Raw genomic sequence first — 23,927 nt, 5'->3', positions numbered from 1 at the left:
CAATTAGTTAGGGCAACTAGTCTGACTACCATCCTCCCACCCACCCCTCTCTCATTTCTTGATATATAGATTATCACCCCCATTAGGAAGAAAGTCTTCAAAATTAGTCACTTAAAATAAAATTCAATTAACCCTGATTTTAGTGATTGAGTAATGTTAGTCCTACTTCTGGTCATTCGCTAAGTTAACCCTAACATTAATCACCTGGATATGAAATTTAAAAAACTAAAGATTTTAAAAGACACCTAATAAATTTAAAAATCATAATCATATTTAACAACCCTTAAATTGAGACACACCTACTTCTTCAGCCTTAATCTCTTCATCAACTCAACAAATTAAGATGCAGACAGAAGCACTGCGGCGAGGTAGAGGCTATCAAGTCTTTTGAACTGAGTGTTACATGTATGATCATCTATTTGCTGGTAAGAGGCTATGTGTGTGCATCCGGTGCAAAGAACTCCTGGCTCTCAGATAACAAGTCTGATCTCTGGATGCCAGAGTGGCAGACCAGAAGGAGCTGCGGAAGACAAGAGAGGTATATAGAGAAGACCTTCACAGACATAGTAGAGAGATCCCAATTCCAGTCTAGCAGCCCTTGTCCTGCTTTGGAGAAGCAAGGTCACCTGGCAGGAAACCATCAACTTGGTATGGCAGGAAGTGATCCTGTAGCTAGGACCCGACTCCAGGTGATGCTATATTCTCTCACATCGAGGATGTCTCTCCAGGGGTCTGTGTCCAGGAGGGTAATGTTGGGATGATTGTTGTAGTGGGTCAGTCATTAGGAAAGTAGATAGCTGGGTGGCTGGTGGGGTGAGGATTGCTTGGTAACTTGCCTGCTTGGTGCAAAGGTAGCATATCTCATGCATCATCTATATAAGATTTTAGAGAGTGCTGGGGAGGAGCCAGATGTCATGGTACATATGGGTACCAATGACATAGGCAGGTGCAGGAGGGAGGGTCTGGAGGTTAAATTTGGGATAAGAAGGAAATTGAAATCCAAGGTTGCATTCTCAGAAATACTTCCTATTCCACTGCAAGACCCCAGATGTAGGTCGAACTCCAGAGTCTCAATGCATGGATGAGATGATGGTGCAGGAAAGAGGGTTTTAGGTTTGTGAGGCAGTAGTGAACATTCTGGGGAAGGGGGAGCCTATTGCAATGGGAGGGCTCCACTTTAACCAGAGTGGAACCAAAGTGCTGGTGCTAACTTTTAAAGGGGAGCTAGAGCAGTTTTTAAACTAGAACATGGGGGGAAAGCTGACAATCACTCAGCAGCACATGATTTGGAGAGAGGTAACTTCAAAGGATACTGGCAAACCAAGTAAGTTAGAATGTCCCGATAGTGGTTGGAAAAGTTGAAAAAATCCAGATGTATTTAAATACACAGTTAAAATGACTCCAAACGCCATGTATCATCAGATAATAAGCAGGTTGTAGGTACATACAAAAAGAGAAATACAAATAAAACTACTTTAAAATAGCCGTATGTAAATGCCAGAAGTCTGCAAAATAAGAATAGAGAGTTAGATTGTATGGTGCTAAAGGAAAATATAAACATAATAGGGATCTCAGAGACCTGCTGGAAAAAGGATAACCAATGTGACACTGTGATACTAGGATACAAATGATTAGAGATGTGAATCGGTACCGGACTTGATTCCGGTATCGGGTTCGTATCGGTTTTGCCCATTTTACTAGCCAGCCTAATGTTTGTTAGCAGTTTGTAGGCTGTTTCCTCATCCATCAGGTATCAGGGGAGTCCCTGAAAGCGATAGGAAAACCTCACGAAATTTTCATGTGGTTTTCTTATCGTTTTGGGGGGGTGGGAAGAAAGGGCACTCAGAAAAACAACCCCCAAACCCACCCCGACCATTTAAATCGAATTATTTAGAATTCCTCCCCCCCCCCCCAAACTTTTCTAAAGTACCTGGTGGTCCAGCGGGGGTCCCGGGAGCAATCTTCCACTCTTGGGCCGTCAGCTGCCACTAATCAAAATGGCGCCGATGGCCCTTTGCCCTTACCATGTGACAGGGACATGTGGCCCATGCCATTTTTTTAAGATGGCACTGGCCATCCATTGCTCCTACCATGTGACAGGGGCCGGCCAATGTCACCAATAGCCCCTGTCACATGGTAAGGGCAAAGGGCCATCGGTGCCATTTTGTTTACTGGCAGCTGATGGCCCGAGAGCGGGAGATCGCTCCTGGGACCCCTGCCGAAAAAAAGTGTTCAGAACCGCGGGAAATCTTTGTTGATTAGTGGCAGCCGACGGCCCAAGAGTGGAAGATTGCTCCCGGGACCCCCGCTGGACCACCAGGTACTTTAGAAAAGTTTGGGGGGGGGAGGAATTCTAAATAATTCAATTTAAATGGTCGGGGTGGGTTTGGGGGTTGTTTTTCTGAGTGCCCTTTCTTCCCACCCCCCACCCCCCCAAAACGATAAGAAAACCACATGACAATTTCGTGAGGTTTTCCTATCGCTTTCAGGGACTCCCCTGATACCTGATGGATGAGGAAACAGCCTACAAACTGCTAACAAACATTAGGCTGGCTAGTAAAATGGGCAAAACAACAACAATGGGAGACTTCGATTTCCCAAATACTGATTGAGTAAATGTCAAATCAAGACATGCAAAGGAGGTAAAGTTCCTAGATGCCATCAATGACTGCTTCATGCAACAGTTGGTCATGGAACTGATGAGAGGGTGAAATGATTATGAGCCATTGTGCTGTGGCGCATTTGACGTTGCCTAGTAAGTGAGCCCACTAGGACCATGCTGCCAGCTGGAGAACACACGCTGGTCTGGGATAGGCTAGAGCTTCGCCTAAATCAGCCCGTTTCCCCACAGGTTGAGCCCTTTGGTTCCAGGGGCTGGCAGGAGTTAGATGGGTCCCGAGGGCAGTTCAAGAGACAGCAATAATCCAAGGGCATGCCAGGGTCAGAACAGACAGCAAGCAACGTTCTGATGAAGACCCCACTCAATCCAGGGAAACTGGAACTCTCTCTCCTGCAGGAGTAAATCTGATATTTTGGAAAGAGAAGTTGAGGGGTATCCTCCCTTAGCCATCAGTAAGGTTAAGAAAGTCTTCACTAACTCTTCCACTTGGTCTAAGGGCTGACGTGCCCTCTTGCCAGGTATTGGAGATTAGAGATGAGATTTGGCCGAACCTTTTGGTTCGGCCTTCATTATTGGCCCGCTGCAGGAAATTATGTTTTCCCGTGGTTCGGGCCAATTTTATTTAGTCAGTCCCCTGAAACACAGCCCAAAACCCAGGGGGGGGGGGGAACAAAACCCCAACCCACCGCAACCCTTCAAATTTAATTGATTGCAACCCCCCACCCTCCCGACCCCCCAAGACTTGCCCGCTCGACACCCCCAAGACTTACCGAAAGTCCCTGGTGGTCCAGCAGGGGTCCCGGGAGCTATCTCCCGCTCTCAGACCGTCGGCTGCCAGTAATCAAAATGGTGCCGATGGCCTTTTGCCCTTACCGTGTGACAGGGCTATCGGTGCCATTACCGTGTGACAGGGGCTATCGGTGCCATTGCTCCTACCATGTGAAACAGCCATCCATTGCTCCTACCATGTGACAGAGGCCGGCCAATGGCACCGAAAGCCCCTGTCACACGGTAAGGGCAAAAGGCCATCAGCACCATTTTGATTAGTGGCAGCCGACGGCCCGAGAGGGGGAGATCGCTCCCAGGACCCTGCTGGACCACCAGGGACTTTCGGTAAGTCTTGGGTGGGGGGGGGGGGTCAGGCAAGTCTTGGGGGGGGGTTTGGGAAGGTGGGGGGTTGCAATTAATTAAATTTGAAGGGTTGGGGAGGGTTTGGGTTTTTTTTTTAATATGCCCTTTCTCCCCCCCCCCCCTGAAATATGATAAGGAAACCACACGAAATTTTGTGGGTTTTCTTATCGTTTCGTCACCCTCCCGAAACGCAACGAAATAGGAAATATCGACTCTATTTCCTATTACGTCGCAAACGAATGCACATCCCTATTGGAGATAGAACATCCTCTTCAGATACTAGGATAGAATCTCCTTGCATACACTCTGGATTTTGCTAAATTTGCACTGAAGGCAGATTAGAAATCAAGGGAACCAGGCAAAATAAACAATTCAAGAAAAATCTTAAAACTTATCTATTCCAATTTGCATTCCAGACTGGCTAGTAATTTGGTCATGATGTTTTATCCAAACTATGCAGCAGCTTATTTACAGCTTTAATTCAGGTATGCTGTCACATGCCACAGCATCTCTTACCTTGTCCTAAAACAGGTTCTCGCCAGTACAGGGCAGGACCGTGAGCTTTATTTGGACCTCCTGATGCTCGGAGTCACACCATTTTACGGGCACCGATGCCTGCTGATGCCACCCTGCTGTTTCAAACACATCATGGGTGAAGTGCACCTGTTTGCCACACTCCAAGCCTTGCTGGGCAACTGCCAAGAAGGCTTCCTGCTGTGCCAGGGAAGGTGCTCCGACAACTCTTGAACCAGCTTCCAGAGGTTGTGAGTCTATTGGGTCATGTACAGCTGGTAGGAAGCAATCTGAGCGATCAGCATATCACCCTGGTACACCTTCCTATCTAAGGCATCCAATGCCCAGTGTTCCAGACCTGGAGGCGCAGAAGCGTGGATGTGGAAAAGCTTGGCCTTCTTGAGAGCAGACTCCATCATCACTGACTGATGTGAGAGCTGATGCATCTCTAACCCCAAGGCCTGATGTACCAAGTAGACCAATTCCACCTTCTGGTTCACCGAGGCATCGAGATGGGATGTTTCCAAATCTGAAGGAGTAATTCCTTAAAAATATAATGGATGGGGGCAGCCACGACTTCCTTTGGGGCATCAATGAACTGGAGAACTTCCAGCACCTTGTGATGGGCATCCTTCTCCATAAGGATCTGGAAAGGAATGGATGCTGCCATAGCTTGCACAAAGCCCGCAAAGGTGAGGTCCTCCGGTGGGGACCAACACCTCTCATCTGGAGGAGATGGGTCCAAGGGAAGATCTCCTGAGTCATCTGAAGAAGACATCGAGGTATCATCCCCCCAGAGATCATATGAGGCATCTTCCATGCTGAAGTCCCCTAGGGACCCTAGTAGAGGAGCCCTGCTCCAGCACCTCAGCTTTGGCAGTAAAGGCACCAGTGGCACAGAGGGCACCAGTGATACAGGGGCACAGACAGCATCAAGGGCACAGAGGTCCCTGATGAACCAGGGATTGAACAGGGCAAAACTGGGCACGGTACCAGAGTCCAACTGCCTTTGGCCACGATACATCCTGCTACTCCAAGGAACCCACAATAGGGATGACTCTGGAAGGAGGAGGACCTGGTGGCTGTTGGGATATCGAGGGACCCCTGGGAGCCAGTAGCTGCTGCATGGACAAGATGGCCAGGAGGATGTTGAAGCACTCCAACAGTGGTGCAAACATCACAGGGGCAGGCTCCGACACTGAGGGAGGCACCGGTGGAGCCGGTGGTCCAATGCCCTGAAGGGCTCAGAGCACCACTCATTGCACCCTGCAGTCCAGCTCTTCCTGAAAATCTGAAGATAAGAGAGAAGGAGAAGGAGGAGGAGGAGGAAGAGGCATCACTGGAGCTTCCTCGGAGCCCGGGACTGATATCAGTGGGGAACACCTGGGACTCCCAGGCTCGATAGAGGCTGATGCCTCCTTTCCGTGGGGTCGCTTCAGGGGCATCATGGTGGTCACCGGTACTGACCCAAGCCCACTACCATGCGATGACAGTGACCGGTGACGATGCTTCCAAAGTTTCCCACAGTGCTCGGCCCAGTCTTTCCCCGGCGCTGAGGCTGGAGTTGATCCTGATGTCCTGGAGCGTGATGAAGCCAATGAAGGCCTATCTCAGGCCCCTCTTTCCCAAGAGGGCCCCAGTGGGGGAGTAGACAGTGATGGATTCACATCCATCGGTTCCCACCAGCCCTTGGGTGTTGAAGCGCCTGGCACCGGAGTCAAAGGATCAGACTTTCTAGATCCAAAGAGCTTCTCCATCTTGTCTAACTGGACCAACAACCCTTGGGGGTCATTTGATTGCAAAAATGACACCCTCGGATGTCTTGCGTCGCCCCCAGGCAGAGGATACAGACCTTGTGCGAGTCCATAATGGACATGGTCCATGGGCACCAGAGGCATCGGTGAAACCTCGATGCCATGAAAAAGAGCTGGCGAGCAGTCAATGACCACTGGCCACCCAAGAGCAACACTGTCTGGAATTGACTGCAAAGAAGGAAAAATTTACCATGCTGCCCTACAGAGCACCAACAGGGAAGGAGGAGGACCCAGTGCAGATAAGTTGCAAAAAGAACTGGAAAAAAACTCTGAAGAGAGCAGAGCGCTACAACCGCGAGGCAAAAGCTGCGCGGAAGAGAAGAGACTGAAGGGGGAACCCACGTGAATGCATCAATAGTGGCATGCTGGGCATGCTCAGAGTGCCAGAAAAAGTTTCTAGATATTTTGACAAAAGGTTTCCGTGATGGGCTCTTATCTGATGATATTACCCATGTGGGAGAACTACCATCCTTGCTTGTCCTAGGAGAAAAAAGAGTAAGGTAAAAAAATGAAAGAAAAAAAAAGTGTTACTGGTGGTCAGGTTAGGAAAACTGACGCTCATAAAATTGAGCGTCCAATTTCCTAACCCGCACTGACGGCCACCTCTCCTGGGCGCCCGATGCCAAGGAAGCACTAGGGATGCACAGTTTCTCCTAGCACCTCTTTTTACCGCAGTAGCTCATTTAAATATTAAATTGGGCGCCCAGAAGAGGTGGATCGGAAAGCGTTAGGAGAGTGGGCGCTCAATCATGAGTGCCAGTTTTACATGCGCCAATATTGCATCGGCCCGTATGCTTCCTCTCCTCTCACCCCGCAACTCCCTTCTCAAAAAATACAATTCTCTCTCTGAGGACAGCAATGTTAACTTGGATTGCCTAAAACAGACTGGAAAACTATATTTACACTACACTTTTCCTCTTCAGGAGGGTAAATTTTTACTTTAGATAAAATGTGTTACAATGTTTCCACTCTTTCCTCATTCCAACATTCCTTCCTTCATTCTCTAGCATGTCCAGGAGAGGATCGATTATCTCCCTCAATTACCTACAGTTATCTCTTGAAATGGTTGAATGTTTGACATTAAAGAGAAAAATAAAATCTACCTTAAAACTCTGAAATAAAAATAAAATTGGATTGTCTTGTGTTAAATAAATGGGCAGTCACTGCAAGCACTACTGAAACCAGTTGTTAGCTGTGTTTGACTACGATTTCCTCGAACAAAGGTTAAGTGAAGGTGGCTGAAGTGTAACCATGTATTCTGTTTGATATTGTTCATCCTGCTGAAATTTGACCTTGCAGGAAAGCAATCTCCTTTCTGCTCCCAATCGGATGGAAACAAAAATCATCCCCATGAAGAGCTTGCTTTTTTAGCACCACAGTGTAAAAGGATAATCCCCCCAAGTGTACCACTCTCAAGCATGCCCCACTGGTGAGTCTGCTAAATTTGTTTCGACAAAGAGAATCCCCCAGAGCTTGCATGTGTGCCAGGGACAGCACCTCGTGTTTACAAGAACAAGAATGCCACTAAGGCTGGTGGCGCCTTACAGACTGACAGATTTATTGAGGTATAAGCCTTGGCAAAGTGGACTCTTGCCCTCGAAAGCTCATGCCTTAATAAGGGGCCCATTTACCAAGCTGCAATTTGGCAACAGTGTTACACTGATGCGTGTAAAAGTGCTCCCAAGGTTCTCTTTAAGGGGGCCAAAAGGCCAATAAAAATCTACCCCAATATCTCAGAATCTCTGGAGGTCCTAGTGCCCTCCCAGTCTACCTTCTTCCACCTTCCCTTCCCATGCCTGAATGTCCCAATAAATTAGGCCATCTTTAAGCCATACCCTCATTTAAAAAAAACAAAAAAAAAACCTTCCAAATCTCCCTTTCACTCTCCCAACACTCCCTTCCCCCTGCCTCACTCCTCAGGCTTACCAGAAACTTGCCTGGGGTCTAGTAAGGGCAGGAATGATCCCTACTTTCTCCTGACCCCCCCCCCCCCCCCCCCGATGCTCCTTTGCTTTTCCTCTATAACCTTAGTCATGTATGGCCCCTGGTGAAGACATATGTTCATTAATAAGTGGAGTTTGACTGAGGATGTGTATACTGCTACCTTACCGGGGGGGGGGGGGGGGGGAGATTTTAAAAGCCTGGTATGCGCAAATCCCGGGAGATGCGTGCATAGCCAGTCCGCACGCACGCCAAGCGCATTTTCAAAATGGCCTGGTCAGGCGCATATCTCCCGGTACGCGCGGAAGTGCCGGGCTTTTAAAAAGGGGCGGGGTCTGGGTGTGGCGGGGGGCCGGCCGGGACAGTGCATTTTGCGCTGTCCCTGTGAAGTACACGCTGGCAGCCAGCCGGCGCACAGAACTTACTTCAGCTCTTCAGATGAAGTAAGTTCCACAACAACAACAACAACAAAAAATAGGTTAGATAGGGGGGGTTTAGAGGTCAGAGTGGAGTGGGGAAAAGGGAGAAAGGTTAGTTAGGGGGATAGGGAAGTTCCCTCTCAGTCCGCTTCTTTATTAGAGCGGACCGGGAGGGAACTGGGCAAAGGCTCGATCGCATTGCCACGCTTTTTTTTTTTTTTTTTTTAACAAAATCCCCTCTTGCGCACGCAAGTTGGCACCCGCCCGGGAACTTCGCGCTGATGTACGACCGCGCACCGCATTAAAAATTTACCCTCTAGCCAGGAAAAATATTTTTCTGCAGTAATAGTTACTAATCCTAATTCATAGATTCCACGTGCGTTTCTCCATTACACAAGTCACGCCCAGCCAAACTTCAACATGCACATTGTTCCCACAGCCTCACTTGGCTGCCACAGATTTCTGGAATTCCTTTCCCACCTTTCCTGATTACAGAAATTTGTTTTTTGCTTCAAATACAATCAGCCTGTTCCCTCTTTCAGATTCATTCAGCACGCCAACAAATCAGGGTTGTGCAATCAAGTTGCAGGGTATTTGCTGTGAGAGCAATTTGGAGGCCAATCACTGAAGTGTGATACCTCCCAGTGAAGCAGCACAAGGATGAGCCTGACTGCAAGCAAAGAGTATGGATTACATGCAAAAATATTTAGTAATTACTACTTGGCTATTATGGGGAATGAAGTACATGCAGCATGTCAATCATTTTAGAGCAACAAGCCAGTTTAAATTCCATTGAATTATATCCATGCCATCATTAAGCAGCACTCTAGCATTTAGACCTGAGAAAGATAAAAATGGGAGTGGAATAAGCAACAAAGCCAAAAGAAGTAGGGATCTACCAGCAGCTCTGGTCAGCGGTGGACTCCCTTAATTCTAAATAGTGAGGCAAAATTAAGCTGCAGTACCGGAGGGTCTGCAAGCAAAAGGTAGAGCCCTGACAGAAGGCACCCTTTCCATATGGGGAATTTCTCCTCTTCTAGTTGTCCTCTGACCCAAATGGGGTGAAATCAAAGAAAAATCCAGTGTGTCTTCTGAGAACAAACGGTGGGAACTCAGTAATAAATGTATAGTCTGGGACAGAACTTCCCAAACTATGGGTCGGAACCCCAAAATGGGGATCACAAAACAATAATTTGCAGTCACAAGTGCTTCACATGTCGGCACTCTTCAGGTGCCAGCATCAGCAGCATTAGTAGTGGAAGGCGGTATGGGGCCTGCAAGCCAGCATATGAGTTTCTATGGTAACAGGAAGCCCTATACAAGGACGGATAAGGGCTGCTGCCTGCTGCAGGGCCTGTTTGCTTGCACTAGCCCACAAACCCTGTGCTGACTGCCATTAGTAATGCTGCTGCTGCTTGCAGGTCACCATTGGGTTTGAGGACAGCTATGAGAGGAGGGAAAGGATTAGTGTACATGAGCTGGTAGAGATTGGCACTGCTACTGTTTCACCACTGAACCTACCCAAGAAAAAAATGTTGCCCCTGTCATCAGCCTGCCCTCTCTAACCACCAGGGCCCAAAAGAAAACGTTGCTATCTGAAGAGAGGGATAAGATGCAGGAGGAGGGTTGGAGAAGGTGGAGAAGGATTGGCTATAAAATGTGAGAGAGGGGGTGATGACAGATTATCACTTGGGGGATGTAAAAAGAGCAAGGGGTGAGAAAGATTCAACTGGGGGGCTAGGATCTGAGAGAAGGGTTGGGGTAGGAAGTGAGGTTGGGAATGGTTTGAGAGAGAGGGAATGACAGAGATCAGTCAGGGGTAGAAGAAAGGCTTGGGGGTGAGAGGATCAGCTGGAGATGTGAAAAGGGCTCAGGAGAGAGACGGGATGAACTGGGGAGGAGAGAGAAGTGGAGGTTGAAAGAGGGGTCTGCTGGAGAGGAGGTGGTTAAGAGCTGGTCTTGTGGAGGGAGTGGAAGTTGTGAAAGGGGATCTACTGGAGTATAGGGTGGGTGAGGAAGAGTGACTGTTAGAGAGGGACCGTACCCCTGCTAATTTGTTGTGTCATCCCCTGGGGTCATGTGAATTTTCAAGTGCTAAAATGGTGTCACATTGGCTAAAGGTTTGGGAAGGCCTGGTCTAGAAAAACAAAGACTGCACAGTGTTTGAGGCAGCTGCATTTGTTTGTGGCACATGTCAGGTCAGCTTGAAGTTTGTCAATTGCTGTGCACATGACTATAAGAACATAAGAACATGCCATACTGAGTCAGACCAAGGGTCCATCAAGCCCAGCATCCTGTTTCCAACAGTGGCCAACTCAAATCACAAGAATCTAGCAGGATCCCAAATGGTAGATAGATTCCATGCTGCTTACACCCAGGGATAAGTAGTGGCTTTCCTGAAGTCTATCCCTAGAAACTGATCCAAACCTTTTTAAAACCTAGCTATGACAATGGCCTTTACCATATACTCTGACAATGAATTCCAGGGCTTAATTGTGTGTTAAGTGAAAAAATAATTTCTCCGATTTGTTTCAAATGTGCTACTTAGTAACTTCATGGAATGTCTCCTAGTCTTCACATTTTTTAAAATAATAAACAACCGATTTGCATTTACCTGTTCTACTCCACTCATGATTTTAAAGACCTATATCTCTCCTCAACCGTCTCTTCTTCAAATTGAACAGTCTTAACCCTTTTTTGCGTTTCCTTATGGGGAGCTGTTCCATCGCCGTCATCATTTTGGTAACCTCTCTCTACCTTTTCTTGTTCCACTATATCTTTTTTTCAGATGCAGCAAACAGAATTGTACACAGTACACTTTTTATTTTCCATTCCCTTCCTAAAAATTCATACCATTCTGTTTAGTTTTTTTGACTGCTACTGCACATTGAGCCGAGGATTTTAACGTATTGGCCACAATGCTACTTAGATCCCTTTCCTGGTTGGTGACTAAATATGGAACCTAACATCATTTAACTATAGCAGGGGTCGGGAACCTTTTTGGCTGAGAGAGCCATGAACGCCACATATTTTAAAATGTAATTCTGTGACAGCCATACTAACTACAACCCCCCACCCTCCTGACCCCCCCCCCCCCAAGACCTACCAAATTAATTTACTACAACCTCCTACTCTCCTGACGCCCCCCAAGACCTCCAAAATTAATTTACTACAACCCCCCACCCTACTGACCCCACCAAGACCTGCCAAAAGTCCCTGGTGGTGCAGCGGGGGTCCAGGAGCGATCTCCTGGACTTGGGCTGTCGGCTGCCAGTAGTCAAAATGGCGCCGATGGCCCTTTGCCCTCACTATGTCACTGGGGTCGACCAATGGCGGCAGTAGCCCCTGTGACATAGTAAGGGCAAAGGGCCATCGATGCCATTTTGATTACTGGCAGCCGACGGCCCTTTGCCCTTACTATGTCACAGGGGCTACCGCCGCCATTGGTCGACCCCAGTGACATAGTGAGGGAAAAGGGCCATCGGCGCCATTTTGACTACTGGCAGCCGACAGCCCAAGTCCAGGAGATCGCTCCCGGACCCCCGCTGGACCACCAGGGACTTTTGGCAGGTCTTGGGGGGGTCAGGAGGGTGGGGGTTGTAATAAATTAATTTTGGAGGTCTTGGGGGGCGTCAGGAGGTTGAGGGTTTTTTTTAGATTTTTACTTTTTTATTAAAGATTTGTCTGCGAGCCAGATGCAGCCATCAAAAGAGCCACATCTGGCTCGCGAGCCACAGGTTCCTGACCCCTGAACTATAGTTTGGATTATTTTTCCTTACGTGCATCACTTTTGCACTTGTCCATCTGCCATTTGGATGCCCAGTCTCCAAGTTTTACAAGGTCATCATGCAATTTCTCACAATTCACTTGTAATTTAACAACTTGGAATAATTTTGTGTAGTCTGAAAATTGATCATCCCACTCTTTGTTCCCTTTTCCAGATCATTTATAAATTTTAAAAAGCATCAGTCTAGGTACAGATCTCCCTGGACACTCCAATATTTATTCTCCTCCACTGAGAAAACTTACATTCTGTCCTACTCTGTTTCCATTCTTTTAATCCATTTATAATCCACAATAAGACATCATCTCCTATCCTATGACTTTTAGATTTTTTTCCAGAAGTTTCTTTTGAGGGACTATCAAACTTCTTTTGAAAATTCAGATATACCATATATACCAGCTCATCCTTATCCACATGTGTATTAAACCCTTAAAAATGTAAGAATGGTGAGGTAAGACTTCTCTTGAGTAAATCCATGTTGGCTCTGTCTCATTAAACCATGTCTATATGTTCAGTAATTCTGTCCTTTAGCATAGTTTCTACAATTTTTCCCAGCAATGACATTAGGCTCACCAGGCTCCAGTTTCTCAGATCACTTCTGGAGATCTTTTTAAAGATGGTTGTTATACTGGCTACCCTCCAATCTTCAGGTACATATGGGTTATAAATTACTAGTAATGGGTCTGAAATTTCAATTTTTAGTTCCTTCAAATCTCTGGGGTATATCCCATTTGGTAAGGTGAATAGCTACACTTTAGTTTGTCATTTTGCCCTATTATATCTTCTAGGTTCACCATGATTCATTTTAAATACCATTTCTGGCATGGATATCTCCTCCTTCGTAAATACCAAAGCAAAGAATTAATTTAGTCTTTTTGCTATGGCCTTGTTTTCCCTAAATATGCCCCCTTTACCCCTCGACCATCTAATGGTCAAATTAACTCCCTACTTTTGAAGTAATTGAAAAGGTTTTTATTATGAGTTTTTGTCGCTATGGATAACTTCTTATCAAATTCTCTTTTTTGCCTGTTTTATTAATGTTTTGCATCTAACTTGCCAGTGCTTATGCTTTACCTATTTTCTTCATTTGAATCCTCTCTCCATTTTTGGAAAGAAGTTCTGTTGGCTATAATAGCTTTTCTTTCCTCACCTTTTAGCCATGCCAGCAGTCATTTGGCCTTTTGTTGGAAGCGTGCCCTTCAGGCCCTGTTAGGAGCGCAGAGTCACGGTCCCATCTCAAGGGAGGATGTCCTTGCATCACAGCACGGCTCAGGGAGGAGCCCCAAGACACACCGCGTGAGGTGAGCAGGTACAAGAATGGGTGGAGCAGGAGCAAGGCTGGACTGAAGACAAGGCGAGGAATATCCGGAACAGGAACAAGGCAGGCTCAGCCCTCCACTGGACCAGCCAATGAGATCCATCCAATGAGATCCAGCAACGCAATGCTGGTCTCGAGAGTAGCCCTCCGGCCTCTCGATAGCCCTTCTGGACCCGCTGCTTGGAAATGACGAGTTTGTGAGGCCAGAAGGAGGCTGAGGACAGGAACACGAAGACTCAGAATACTCGGAGGATCCAGACGTAGACTAGGATACTCAGTAGACTCAGACAAGGATTCAGGTTGCTCGGAAGTTTCAGGCAAGGATTCAGGTTGCTCGGAAGTTTCAGGCAAGGATTCAGTAGTTAGGCGAATGTACTGGGTGAGAACTGCATCGCAGCGCGCCCTACATAGCCGCCCATGGCTGGTCGCAGACCACACTGAACGTGAAGCAGACTCCAGGCGAAGAAGTGGAACATGTCGAAGATTTAGTAGAGGCCTGCATCAGGGCGAGCCCTACACAGCCGCCTATGTCTGGTTGCGGACCACGCTGGAGCGGAGCAGGTTCTGGGAGAGTCTTAGGCATGGACAGATGCAGGCACAGGGGGCTCCGAAAACCAGGACAGGATTCTTGAAAGTCTTCCGGAGGCTTGCGCTGCAGACAAGAAGGTGGCCTTACGTACCATGAGGCGCCCTACACAGCCCCCAATGGGCTGGTCATGGACCATGATGGTGGCACTCCAGGAAAGGTGAACAGATGAGGGACCTGGGAACTGGACGAAGAGCTGAAGATGAGATGGACTGAATCAGGACAGGAACATCGGTCATCAGGAACAAGGCACCTCAGGACACGGGACATCTGGACATCAGGAGAACGGGATATCTGGAACATCAGGAACAGGAGACAAGTGACGAGGGAGCTCCGATGAGGGACGAGACCAGGAACATCAAGGAGATGAAGTTCAGGAACATAAAGAACAAGGAACAAAGATACATCAATGCACAGGAAGACCACGGAGGACCTGGATCCGAAGAAGACCACAAATATTATTTGTGGTCTTCTTGTGGTCTTATTTCCTACTCCCAGTTAAGGCATCCTTGTTATAATGTAACTTTATGCTCCTTCAAATTGTCTCTTGTTGATTGGTTGGTTATAGTTACTGCTTAGTTCGATGTAAACAGAGTTGATTTGATTTGTATCAAGAAAGTCGGTATATAAAAGCCTTTAATAAATAAATAAAATAAAATAAATAAATAAATAAATACTGTTAACACCAGATCCGAAGGCCCTGAGGAACAGAAGTAGGGCCCTTTTATAGGGCTGAAGCAGGTAAAGATGGATGACATCAACGAGGGCCGCAGGGCTTTTCCTGCCGCCGGCCCTTTAAAAGTCGAGGAGAAGTACAAGACCAAGGACAGCGTCGGCGGCATCCACACCACAAAGAGGAGCAGGCAGAGGCAGCACTAGGCCGCAAAATGAGGGCCTGATGCCGGTGGCTTCCTGCCGCAAGAGACAGCAGGCTAGCAGTGGCTCCCTGCCGCAGGGAGACAGCAGCGGCGGCTCTGCCCACCGCAAGGATGGAGCATCGGCAGCAGCCTCTGGGCTGCGCCGGGAAGAGGCTGTGGCGGCGACGGCCTCCGGACCACGTGAGGGACAGTGTCAACAACGGCCTGGCTGGACGCGGAAGGTAGGGGACTGCCTGCGGCTCGGCCTGCAGGCAGAATCTTAACACCTTTCTTCCACCTTTTTTAATGAATCTGGTTTTGGCTTCCAAAATTATATTTTTAAATAATGTCCATGCCTGATATAAACTCAACCTTTGCAGCTGCATCTTTTTAGTTTTTCAAATTATTTTCCTTATTTTATCATAGTCTTTTCGAAAGTTAAATTGTAAGCACAGTAGCTTTCCTTAATGTCCTCTCTCCAGTTAAGCCAAATTTGATCGCATTATGATCACTATTGCCAAGTGACCCCACTACCGTTAATTCTTGGATCACTAAGGATTAGATCTAAGATAGCATCCCCTCTCATTGATTCCTGGGCTAGCTGCATCATGAAGCTGTCATTTATTTTATCTAGAAACTTCACCTCCATAGCATGTTCCAATGTGACATTTACCCAATCAATCCTGGGGTAATTGAAATCTCCTATTATTTGCCAAATTTGTTAGCTTCTCTAATTTCTGTTAGGATTTCATCAGTTTTCTGGCCAGGTGGACAGTAGCATTCCCCCTTACTATATAAGAACATAAGAAAATGCCATACTTTTTTTTTTTTTTTTTTAATTTGTTCATTCTATGGTAACAACACTTTACCGGCCTTTCTTCTTTCCAGCTTGTTGTAAGCTTCCAAGTTCTCTCCCCCTGTTGATTGTAACTTTGACTTATTCCTACCTATTGTTATCTTTCGTTTACTTGAATTATTACTCTAGTTTTCCCTTTGTTAAACTGTAAACCGATCCGATATGGTTATTTACTATGAAGGTCGGTATAAAAAACTGTTAAATAAAATAAATAAATAAAATTTCTGCCAGGAAAAAAAGGCTGCTCATATGATATAGATTTTAGAGTTACCAAATGCACTGTGGAATGTTTATGGATAAATTTGGTCTCACAAAGCACTAAATAAAGCAATCAACTGAAACATTTTTGCCTTTTCTCTTCCTATCAGGCACCCTCAGGAGGGCATCATATAATTCCCACAGTTAAAGAACGAATCAAGCAAAAAGGTCCACATTCAAAGCAAACGCAAACTAAAACCAGCCAACTTCTCAGACTTGTTCACTTTATTTCATTTCAAATAAACCACAAACGAAATGAAAAAGTGATTGAAAAAAACAAAACAAAACTAACCCATCCATGAGCAGGGAAATAATAAACTAAACTAAATTAATCAATATTTTCAACTGTTTGTTTCATAAGGTGAGAACTAGGTATAATCTATATGGCTACTTGGTAGTACTAGATATACTTGTGAATCGTGCAGTGTAAGTCTTCTGGCTACTCTAACAGAACTGACCAGTGGTGGAGACAGTAGAGAGCGAAAACAGTAATGGAATTCAAGAAAGCCCAGGGTTAGCACAGAGGAACCTTAGCTGTAAAGAAGTGAAGAAAAAGCCAGAGATCAACTGGAGTCTATGGCACTGCACCAGGATGTAAACTGGATGCATTTTATGGTCCTTATAATCTAACATTATATTCTATTTTCCTAGATATGAAGCTTCAGGTGGTAGACTCAGAAGCAAAAAATAAAAAATAAAAAAATTGTACTTTGCCACTTGTCCATTCAGCATTACAAAAGAACAAGGTTAGTGCTTTTACATTCTTACAAATAGTCAACAAAAGGGGTCATCAATAAATCTGAATAAATTTTATTCCATATAGATGTTTTCTTCCATAATCATACAGATGGGGAGAGCCAAGAAGAATAATGTTTTTGGAGAGGTTTTTTTTGTAAATGATTTTGTCTCCATTACCCCGGCAAATAATCTTTTATAAAACAGCCCTCTCCATCTAGCTTCAGGCAGATGAGACTAAGAAACTAACATATTAAAACATTCTACACATCGCGGTCACCTCACAGTATTATTTAATGTGTCTTTTTACACCACCACTGAGATGCAGGCTGTAAAATGAAACTTTCCTGATTATATATAAATATATACAACCTTATTTTGAACCCTAGTGGTAAAAGTAAAGAATTCGACAGATGTTGTTTTCACTTACCCAAGAGCAGAGTGCATGCATAGCAAGGCCTTGACAGAAAATGTTTTGAGGCCTTTCATTTCATGGATGAATGCAATCACAAAACATATTGTTGATTTTATATAATAATGAGCATCTCCTTCCGACTATTCACACATTCTTCATAGAAATATTAAAATGTAGAGCAGGAATAAGCATAAACGTAAATGTAATAAAAAAAAAAAAAAGCTCTACAGACCACTTTTGATTTTCTGAAAGCACACTTTTACCCCAAAGGCTAACAACATTTTATTTAAATGTATTAATAATGGGCCAGCTGGAGATTCAGCAGCAAGTGCTACAAACCGCCATGCGGGAGACTCAGGTGCAATTCCTGGGCTCAAATTTTGTTTCCTGGGCTGCCAGAGATGCTGCAGAGGCAGAGGGTATTCACTGTCCCTAGGGTGAAGGGGGTGCCAGTCGTTGCTCGATGGTGACATCAATTGGCTATGTCTAGGATGCACATGAACCGGGTTTCAGGTGGGAATTACGGTCTGTGGCTCCCACCAAGGACCACCACTGTAATGGCTAAGCCATGGAAGGTTATAAAAATAGGAGAGATACCCAAGGTAATTGCAAATGAAGACTCATGACATTGCTACCTCAGCTGGAAACTCAAAGGAGCAAGAGGAAATTACTGGACCAAAAATATACATGTAACGGGGAATAGAACCCTCACAAATAATTTTCCCAGGATTATTTAGGTACTTTTGCTATGAGCTTTTTGCATATCTTGCGCCTCCTTTTGGGATGGGTCTCATTGGGGTATAAATTGCCACTGAGCATGTGCAGAGAGTTAGGGGGTTAGGAGACATTGCAAGGGTTGGAGAGAAACGTTAGTGGTGCAATGAAGAAATCAATCCAGGATCTCACAGTGTAGAGGAATGTGTGAGGAGGAGATTTTTGAATAGATCCTCAAGGCTTAGATTATATTATCTAAGGAGTTTTTTTTTTTTAGATTTAAAGTTTTAAGAATATTGGATACGTGATTTTTGATATTTTGGATCAGTTCCTGACTGAGAGGAAGAACCCCCTAGAAGGAAGTGCTGGATCCTGTTTCTGCACCTTGTGCTCAGTTAACAGTGAATTGGAAGACAGATTGGGATTTTTTTGAGAAGTGTTTGGGACAATTAATCTAATTTTAAGTTGGGGGACATTTTTCCATCACCCTTGGTGTATGTTGGAATTGGAGGAGAACTTACCTACCCTTAATGGGGAGGGTATTTTAGACCAGGACACAGTTGAGAAGGATGTCATGAAAATAGGCACCGTGGACAAAGAAATGTGTATTTTCTATTTGTATTTTTCTCATCCTATTTATGATTTTTTGAATCCTAGTGTGTATATTACTTTTTAAGTTAACATAAACCTTTTTATGATTTGAACACCAATTTTGGACTCTGAGCCTTCATTCAAACATGCCCATACTGTGAGTAGTGAGCAAAGAGTAAGGGTGACTGTGCAGCCTGCTTATCCCACCACAGAGTCTCAGGCCTCCTCCCCTTCAAAGAACCTTGTCCCCCAGGGTTGACTTTTGGTGCATAAGTGTGTTAGAGATCCAGGAGAGTAAAGACAGCCTTGGGACTTTGCTGTAGTCCCTGTATCAGGGACTCTCCACTAGAGAGGGGCTAACATAAAAGATGTATGAATAACTACTCTGTGTGAATTCTGGTTGTACTCTTCTTTGTAGAGATGTGAATCGGAACCGGAATCGGTTCCGATTTCAGTTCCGATTCACATCTCTATAGATGTGAATCGGAACCAGAATCGGTTCCGATTTCACTCCCGATTCACATCTCTACTTCTTTGGACCACCGCTTTCCTAACCAATTTTCAACCACAAAGGCCCAAATAAGAAAAATTGTGCCATCCCTGAGCTACTCTCCATTTGATGGCTTCTGGGATCAGAGAGGAAATGGGGAAGAGAGAAACTACAAAACAAAGCAATCACTGTTCACATTATGCTGAACAATCTCTCTTCCCCATGGATCTCCTCAACACAGAAACTGTATACCCCTACCTGATCACTGCGATCCTCCAACCAAGGTCTCCTTGACATACCCTCTGCAAAGCTTGCCCATCTGGATGAAACCAGAGAAAGAGCTTTCTCAGCTTCTCCCTCCACCCTCTGGAACTCCCTCTCTTCAGAATTAAGAAGCCTGAAAGACACCAAGCCCTTTAGAAGAGCCCTCAAGACTTATTTTTTCAGACTGGCATATGACATCATTTAGCCAATATGTTGCCCTCCTGTATTGTTTATGGTTTGTAACTTCCATATGTGAAAACATGTTTTGATTTTATAATTTTTTATGTATGTTTTACTGAACCATGGAAGGATGGGTAATAAATATTTTAAATTAAAATAAGTGATGGGTATGCAAATTCTACAGAGCCAGAGCTTTTTCTACATAGACACTCTGCTTCTGCACCTTAGACTGATTGCAGCTGGGAAAGCTGAAGAGGCCGCGATAGCCCCAGGGCAGGGGTGCTGAAAGAAGGGTGTGGTGAATCCTAGTTATGACACAATGGCAACACTATACTAGATTCTAGGAGCTGGTAAATCTGTGGTTCCTAGCCAAGAATGGCTGCTGAATGTGAAATGGGAGACTAGCAACCACCCCCCCCCCCACCTAAGCAGATGCTGAAGATCCACGAGAGGTTGTCACTAACTGAGCTAGAAGCCCAAAAGAGGAAGGCAGAAATTGCTAGGCTTTCTTGCCTTTCCCCACCTAAATCCGGGGGGAGTGACTCGAGGAGCGAGGGTGCGGAGAATCAATTTCTACGGTGTCCAGAGGTGAGGGTGAGTGACTCGGGGAGCAAGAGAGCATTGGCCAATCGGGGAGCGAGGAATCCACCAGACGCTGTAAATTTGGATTACCGGCGCATAGGACACACTCCTTATTTTTCACCTATTTTCAGGGGGAATAAAACAAGTCACAGATGCAATAACAACCATGCTTTTAGAACTTTCAGCGTCTCTCTTTCCTACTATCATTGTTAAAGATGGCCTCACTTCCCCATGAAAATTTTTTTTTTTTTTTCTTTTTTTTTTTAATAAAAACGCCCAAAGGGCTGATGAAGACTAACAAGAAGAAACACTGTACATGCATATAGCCGATTTTATAACAGGTGCACGTATATGCACATATATGTTATAAAATCGCTGTGCACATGTACACACGTAGGCTGGTCTTAAAATTTACCTCTAAGCTGATACCTGAAGCAATGGAGCATGAAGCAACTTGCCCAAGGTCACAAGGAGTATTTGAACCCTGGCTTCCCCTTGCAGTCGGTTGCTCTAACCTCTAGGCTGTTACTCCAAACAAAGCTCACTATTATTGTACCATTAATGATACTTTTTTTAGATATATATTCTGCTTTTCAACATTTTATTTTATTTATTTATTTATTTTAAGTTTTTCTATACCGGCATTCACAATAAATATTGCATCATTTGAAAGCAGATTTCATTCAGCTACTGTAGGCATTTCTCTATCCCCAGAGGGCTTACAATCTAAGGGCCTGATTCATCAAGGTATTTTCCCAGACACATAATGGGAGAAAAGCCAAATGAATTAGGATCTAAGTTTGTACCTGAGGCAATGCAGGGTAAAGTGACTTATCCAAGTTTACAAGGAGCGGAAGTGGGAATTGAACCCTGGTTTCCCTGGTTCATAACCTGCTGCTCTAATTACTAGGCTACTTCTCCCTACTGCTATAACTTCTATAGTATTAATACTGGCAATACTATTACTACGCCTACTATAATTTCTAAAGCACGACTTGAAGTACACAGCACTGTGCAGATATCCATAAGAGACGGTCCCTGTTCCATAATGATTTGCGCCTAGCCAATATATTTTTTTTAACCACCCATGTCATGAGCACCAAAAATCACTAAGAGGTCTATATCCAATAAGCCAGTAAGCAAGTCAGTTATACGGATAACTTTACCCAGATATTCAGCAGAAGACTTATCCAGATAAGCTCCATTGAATATTCGGATAAAGTTATCCAGATAATTGACTTGTCCATACAAATTTACCCCTAGATTCATCATTCTGCTATATTTATAGTAGAATGATGAATCGTGAAAAAAAAGGGGTGGGGCGATAGTGGGCAGCTGGCTGCATTGCAGTGGTGTGGTTTCACCCACTGCGGTGCAGCTGCACCACACACTGTCGCCCCCATAGCACCAGGGGAAAAGATGGTGTTATTTCCCACGTGCTGCCAGCGATAATGTCGGCAGCGCTGGCTGGTCATAACCCTGCCCCAAATCCCACCCACATCCTCCCCTTCACCTAATTAGCATGGCATCGCCGCGATGAGGCCGTTATCGCATGCGGTAGGGCTTTATCACGTGCGGTAAGGCCCTAACACACATGATAACGGCCCATCGCAGAATAAAGAATGATCCTAATTAGTCTGATGCCGCCATCTGGCTAAATATGTTAGCTTGCCCTTGCCATGCCTCCAGCCTTGCCCCCTTTTTGTCCACGTAACTTTGCGCAAAACATTTGTACAAACAAATTTACCAGAATAAAGGGGAGATATTTTTAATGGGCCAGGATTTATGTAGGTGAAAGCTGATTTTATCTGCATAAATCTTTTAACATAAGCTAGAGAATGTATGATCAATCATAGAGGTTAGAACTGGAAAATGGTACTACATGTAACAGTTACAGGTGCAGATAATGGTTTTATTTCGTAATCAGGGTTTCCTTGTGAAAAACAAATAGGCAACAATAAAGGACAATTGGTTTGCCTTTTACCTTTCCTGTTCATCCCCATCTGGAGGCACTTGAGCAGCCGACAGTACTGACATCTGTTCCGCTGTTTGCGTGACATGACACAGTTCTTGTCTCGGCTGCACCTGTAAACTCGTTTGTTGCAAATGCTGCGTTTGAAGAAGCCCTTGCACCCCTCACATGAGATGATCCCATAGTGCAGACCCGTAGCTCGATCTCCACAGATAAGGCAGGTTCGCTGATCAGCTCGATCATCTGGAATAGTAGTAGAGATGGCTTTTCAGTCAGGGCGCATGGTTATGATTAAAAAACCTATTTACCCCTTTCATGTTCGCAAGATGGATGCATTGACATGGCACCAGTGCACACAAGTATTACAAAAAAAGTGTGGCCACTTTCATACAGGAAGACACACACTAAGTATAGTTAGCAGAAGGCTGGAAGATCATAAACAACTTTGTCTATGGATTCCTGCATGTGACCTGCCTGCACAAGTGAGCGAATTGACTCTACGGTCAAAACCTCAGATTAGGCAATAATATTTGCAATTTCCAAACCCACAGTCATTAAATAAAGCAGCAGTACCCGGTGAGACGCACTCAAAGGGATATAAAGGAAAAAAAACATTTTAAATCCTCTGTGGTGTACAGTACTACAGCAGTTCAGCACAGTAACATAACAAATGAAAACAAAGACCAATTGGCCTATCCCAATCTGCCCACTTATACCAATCTATACTGCTAAGGATATATATCTGAGCTGCCAGTTATAGAAGCTTGATCACTACTCGACTTATTTTTATTTATTTTTTTTAAGTCTTAGAAAATGTTATTGGGAAAACAAATACTGTATTTTCCGGCGTATAAGACGACCCCCAACTTTTCCAGTTAAAATATAGAGTTTGGGATATACTTGCCATATAAGACTACCCCTTTTGCCCAGCACCGGCCAATCGGGGGGCAAGGGAATGGAGAATGAACATTTTTACAGCATCCGGTGGGGGGGAGGGAGTGACTCGAGCAAAGGCACGCTGCCCGATTGGTCGGTGCTGGGCAAAAGGGGCTTGTCGAAGCAAGTCCCTTTTGCCCAGCACCGGCCAATCGGGGAGAGAAGAATGAACATTTTACAGCATCCGGGGGGAGTGACTCGAGGAGCGAGGGCACAGAGAATCAATTTCTATGGCGTCCGGAGGTGAGGGTGAGTGACTGGGGGAGCAAGAGCGCATCGGCCAATCGGGGAGCGAGGGAACGGAGAATGAACAATTTTTTTTTTGTAGAAAATAATGAACATTTTTACAGCATCCGGTGAGTGGAGGGAGTGACTCGAGGAGTGAAAGCGTGCTGCCCGATTGCCGAAGCAAGCCCCTTTTGCCCAGCTCCGGCCAATCGGGGAGCGAGGGAGCGGAGAATGAACTTTTTTACAGCATCTGGTGGGGGGGAGGGAGTGACTCGAGCGAAGGCACGCTGCCCGATTGGTCGGTGCTGGGCAAAAGGGGCTTGCCGAAGCAAGCCCCTTTTGCCCAGCACCGGCCAATCAGGGAGAGAAGAATGAACATTTTACAGCATCCGGGGGAGTGACTCGAGGAGCGAGGGTGCGGAGAATCAATTTCTACAGTGTCCGGAGGTGAGGGTGAGTGACTCGGGGAGCAAGAGAGCATTGGCCAATCGGGGAGCGAGGAATCCACCAGACGCTGTAAATTTAGATTACCGGCGCATAGGACGCACTCCTTATTTTTCACCTATTTTCAAGGGGAAAAAGTGCGTCCTATACGCCGGCGAATATACGCCCTATAAGACAACAGCTGGCATGTAAGACGACCCCCGACTTTTGAGCAGATTTTCAGGGGTTAAAAACTCGTCTTATACGCCAGAAAATACGGTAAATAAAACATTCATAAAT

General features: G+C 45.4%; 1 protein-coding gene across 1 annotated transcript in view; it reads right to left on the bottom strand.

Moving 5' to 3' along the window:
* NR6A1 (nuclear receptor subfamily 6 group A member 1) overlaps window positions 1–23,927 on the bottom strand; it is a 630,470-nt gene that overhangs the window by 124,862 nt on the left and 481,681 nt on the right. The window contains exon 4 of the mRNA XM_029613773.1: window positions 22,053–22,283. Coding sequence (XP_029469633.1) covers window positions 22,053–22,283 — 231 coding nt within the window. The remainder of the gene's footprint in view (window positions 1–22,052; window positions 22,284–23,927) is intronic.

This window comes from Rhinatrema bivittatum, chromosome 8, assembly GCF_901001135.1.
Source record: "Rhinatrema bivittatum chromosome 8, aRhiBiv1.1, whole genome shotgun sequence".
Lineage (NCBI taxonomy): Eukaryota > Metazoa > Chordata > Amphibia > Gymnophiona > Rhinatrematidae > Rhinatrema > Rhinatrema bivittatum.
The sequence above is the reverse complement of the archived record's forward strand: the minus strand, read 5'-3'. Positions and strand labels throughout refer to the sequence as shown.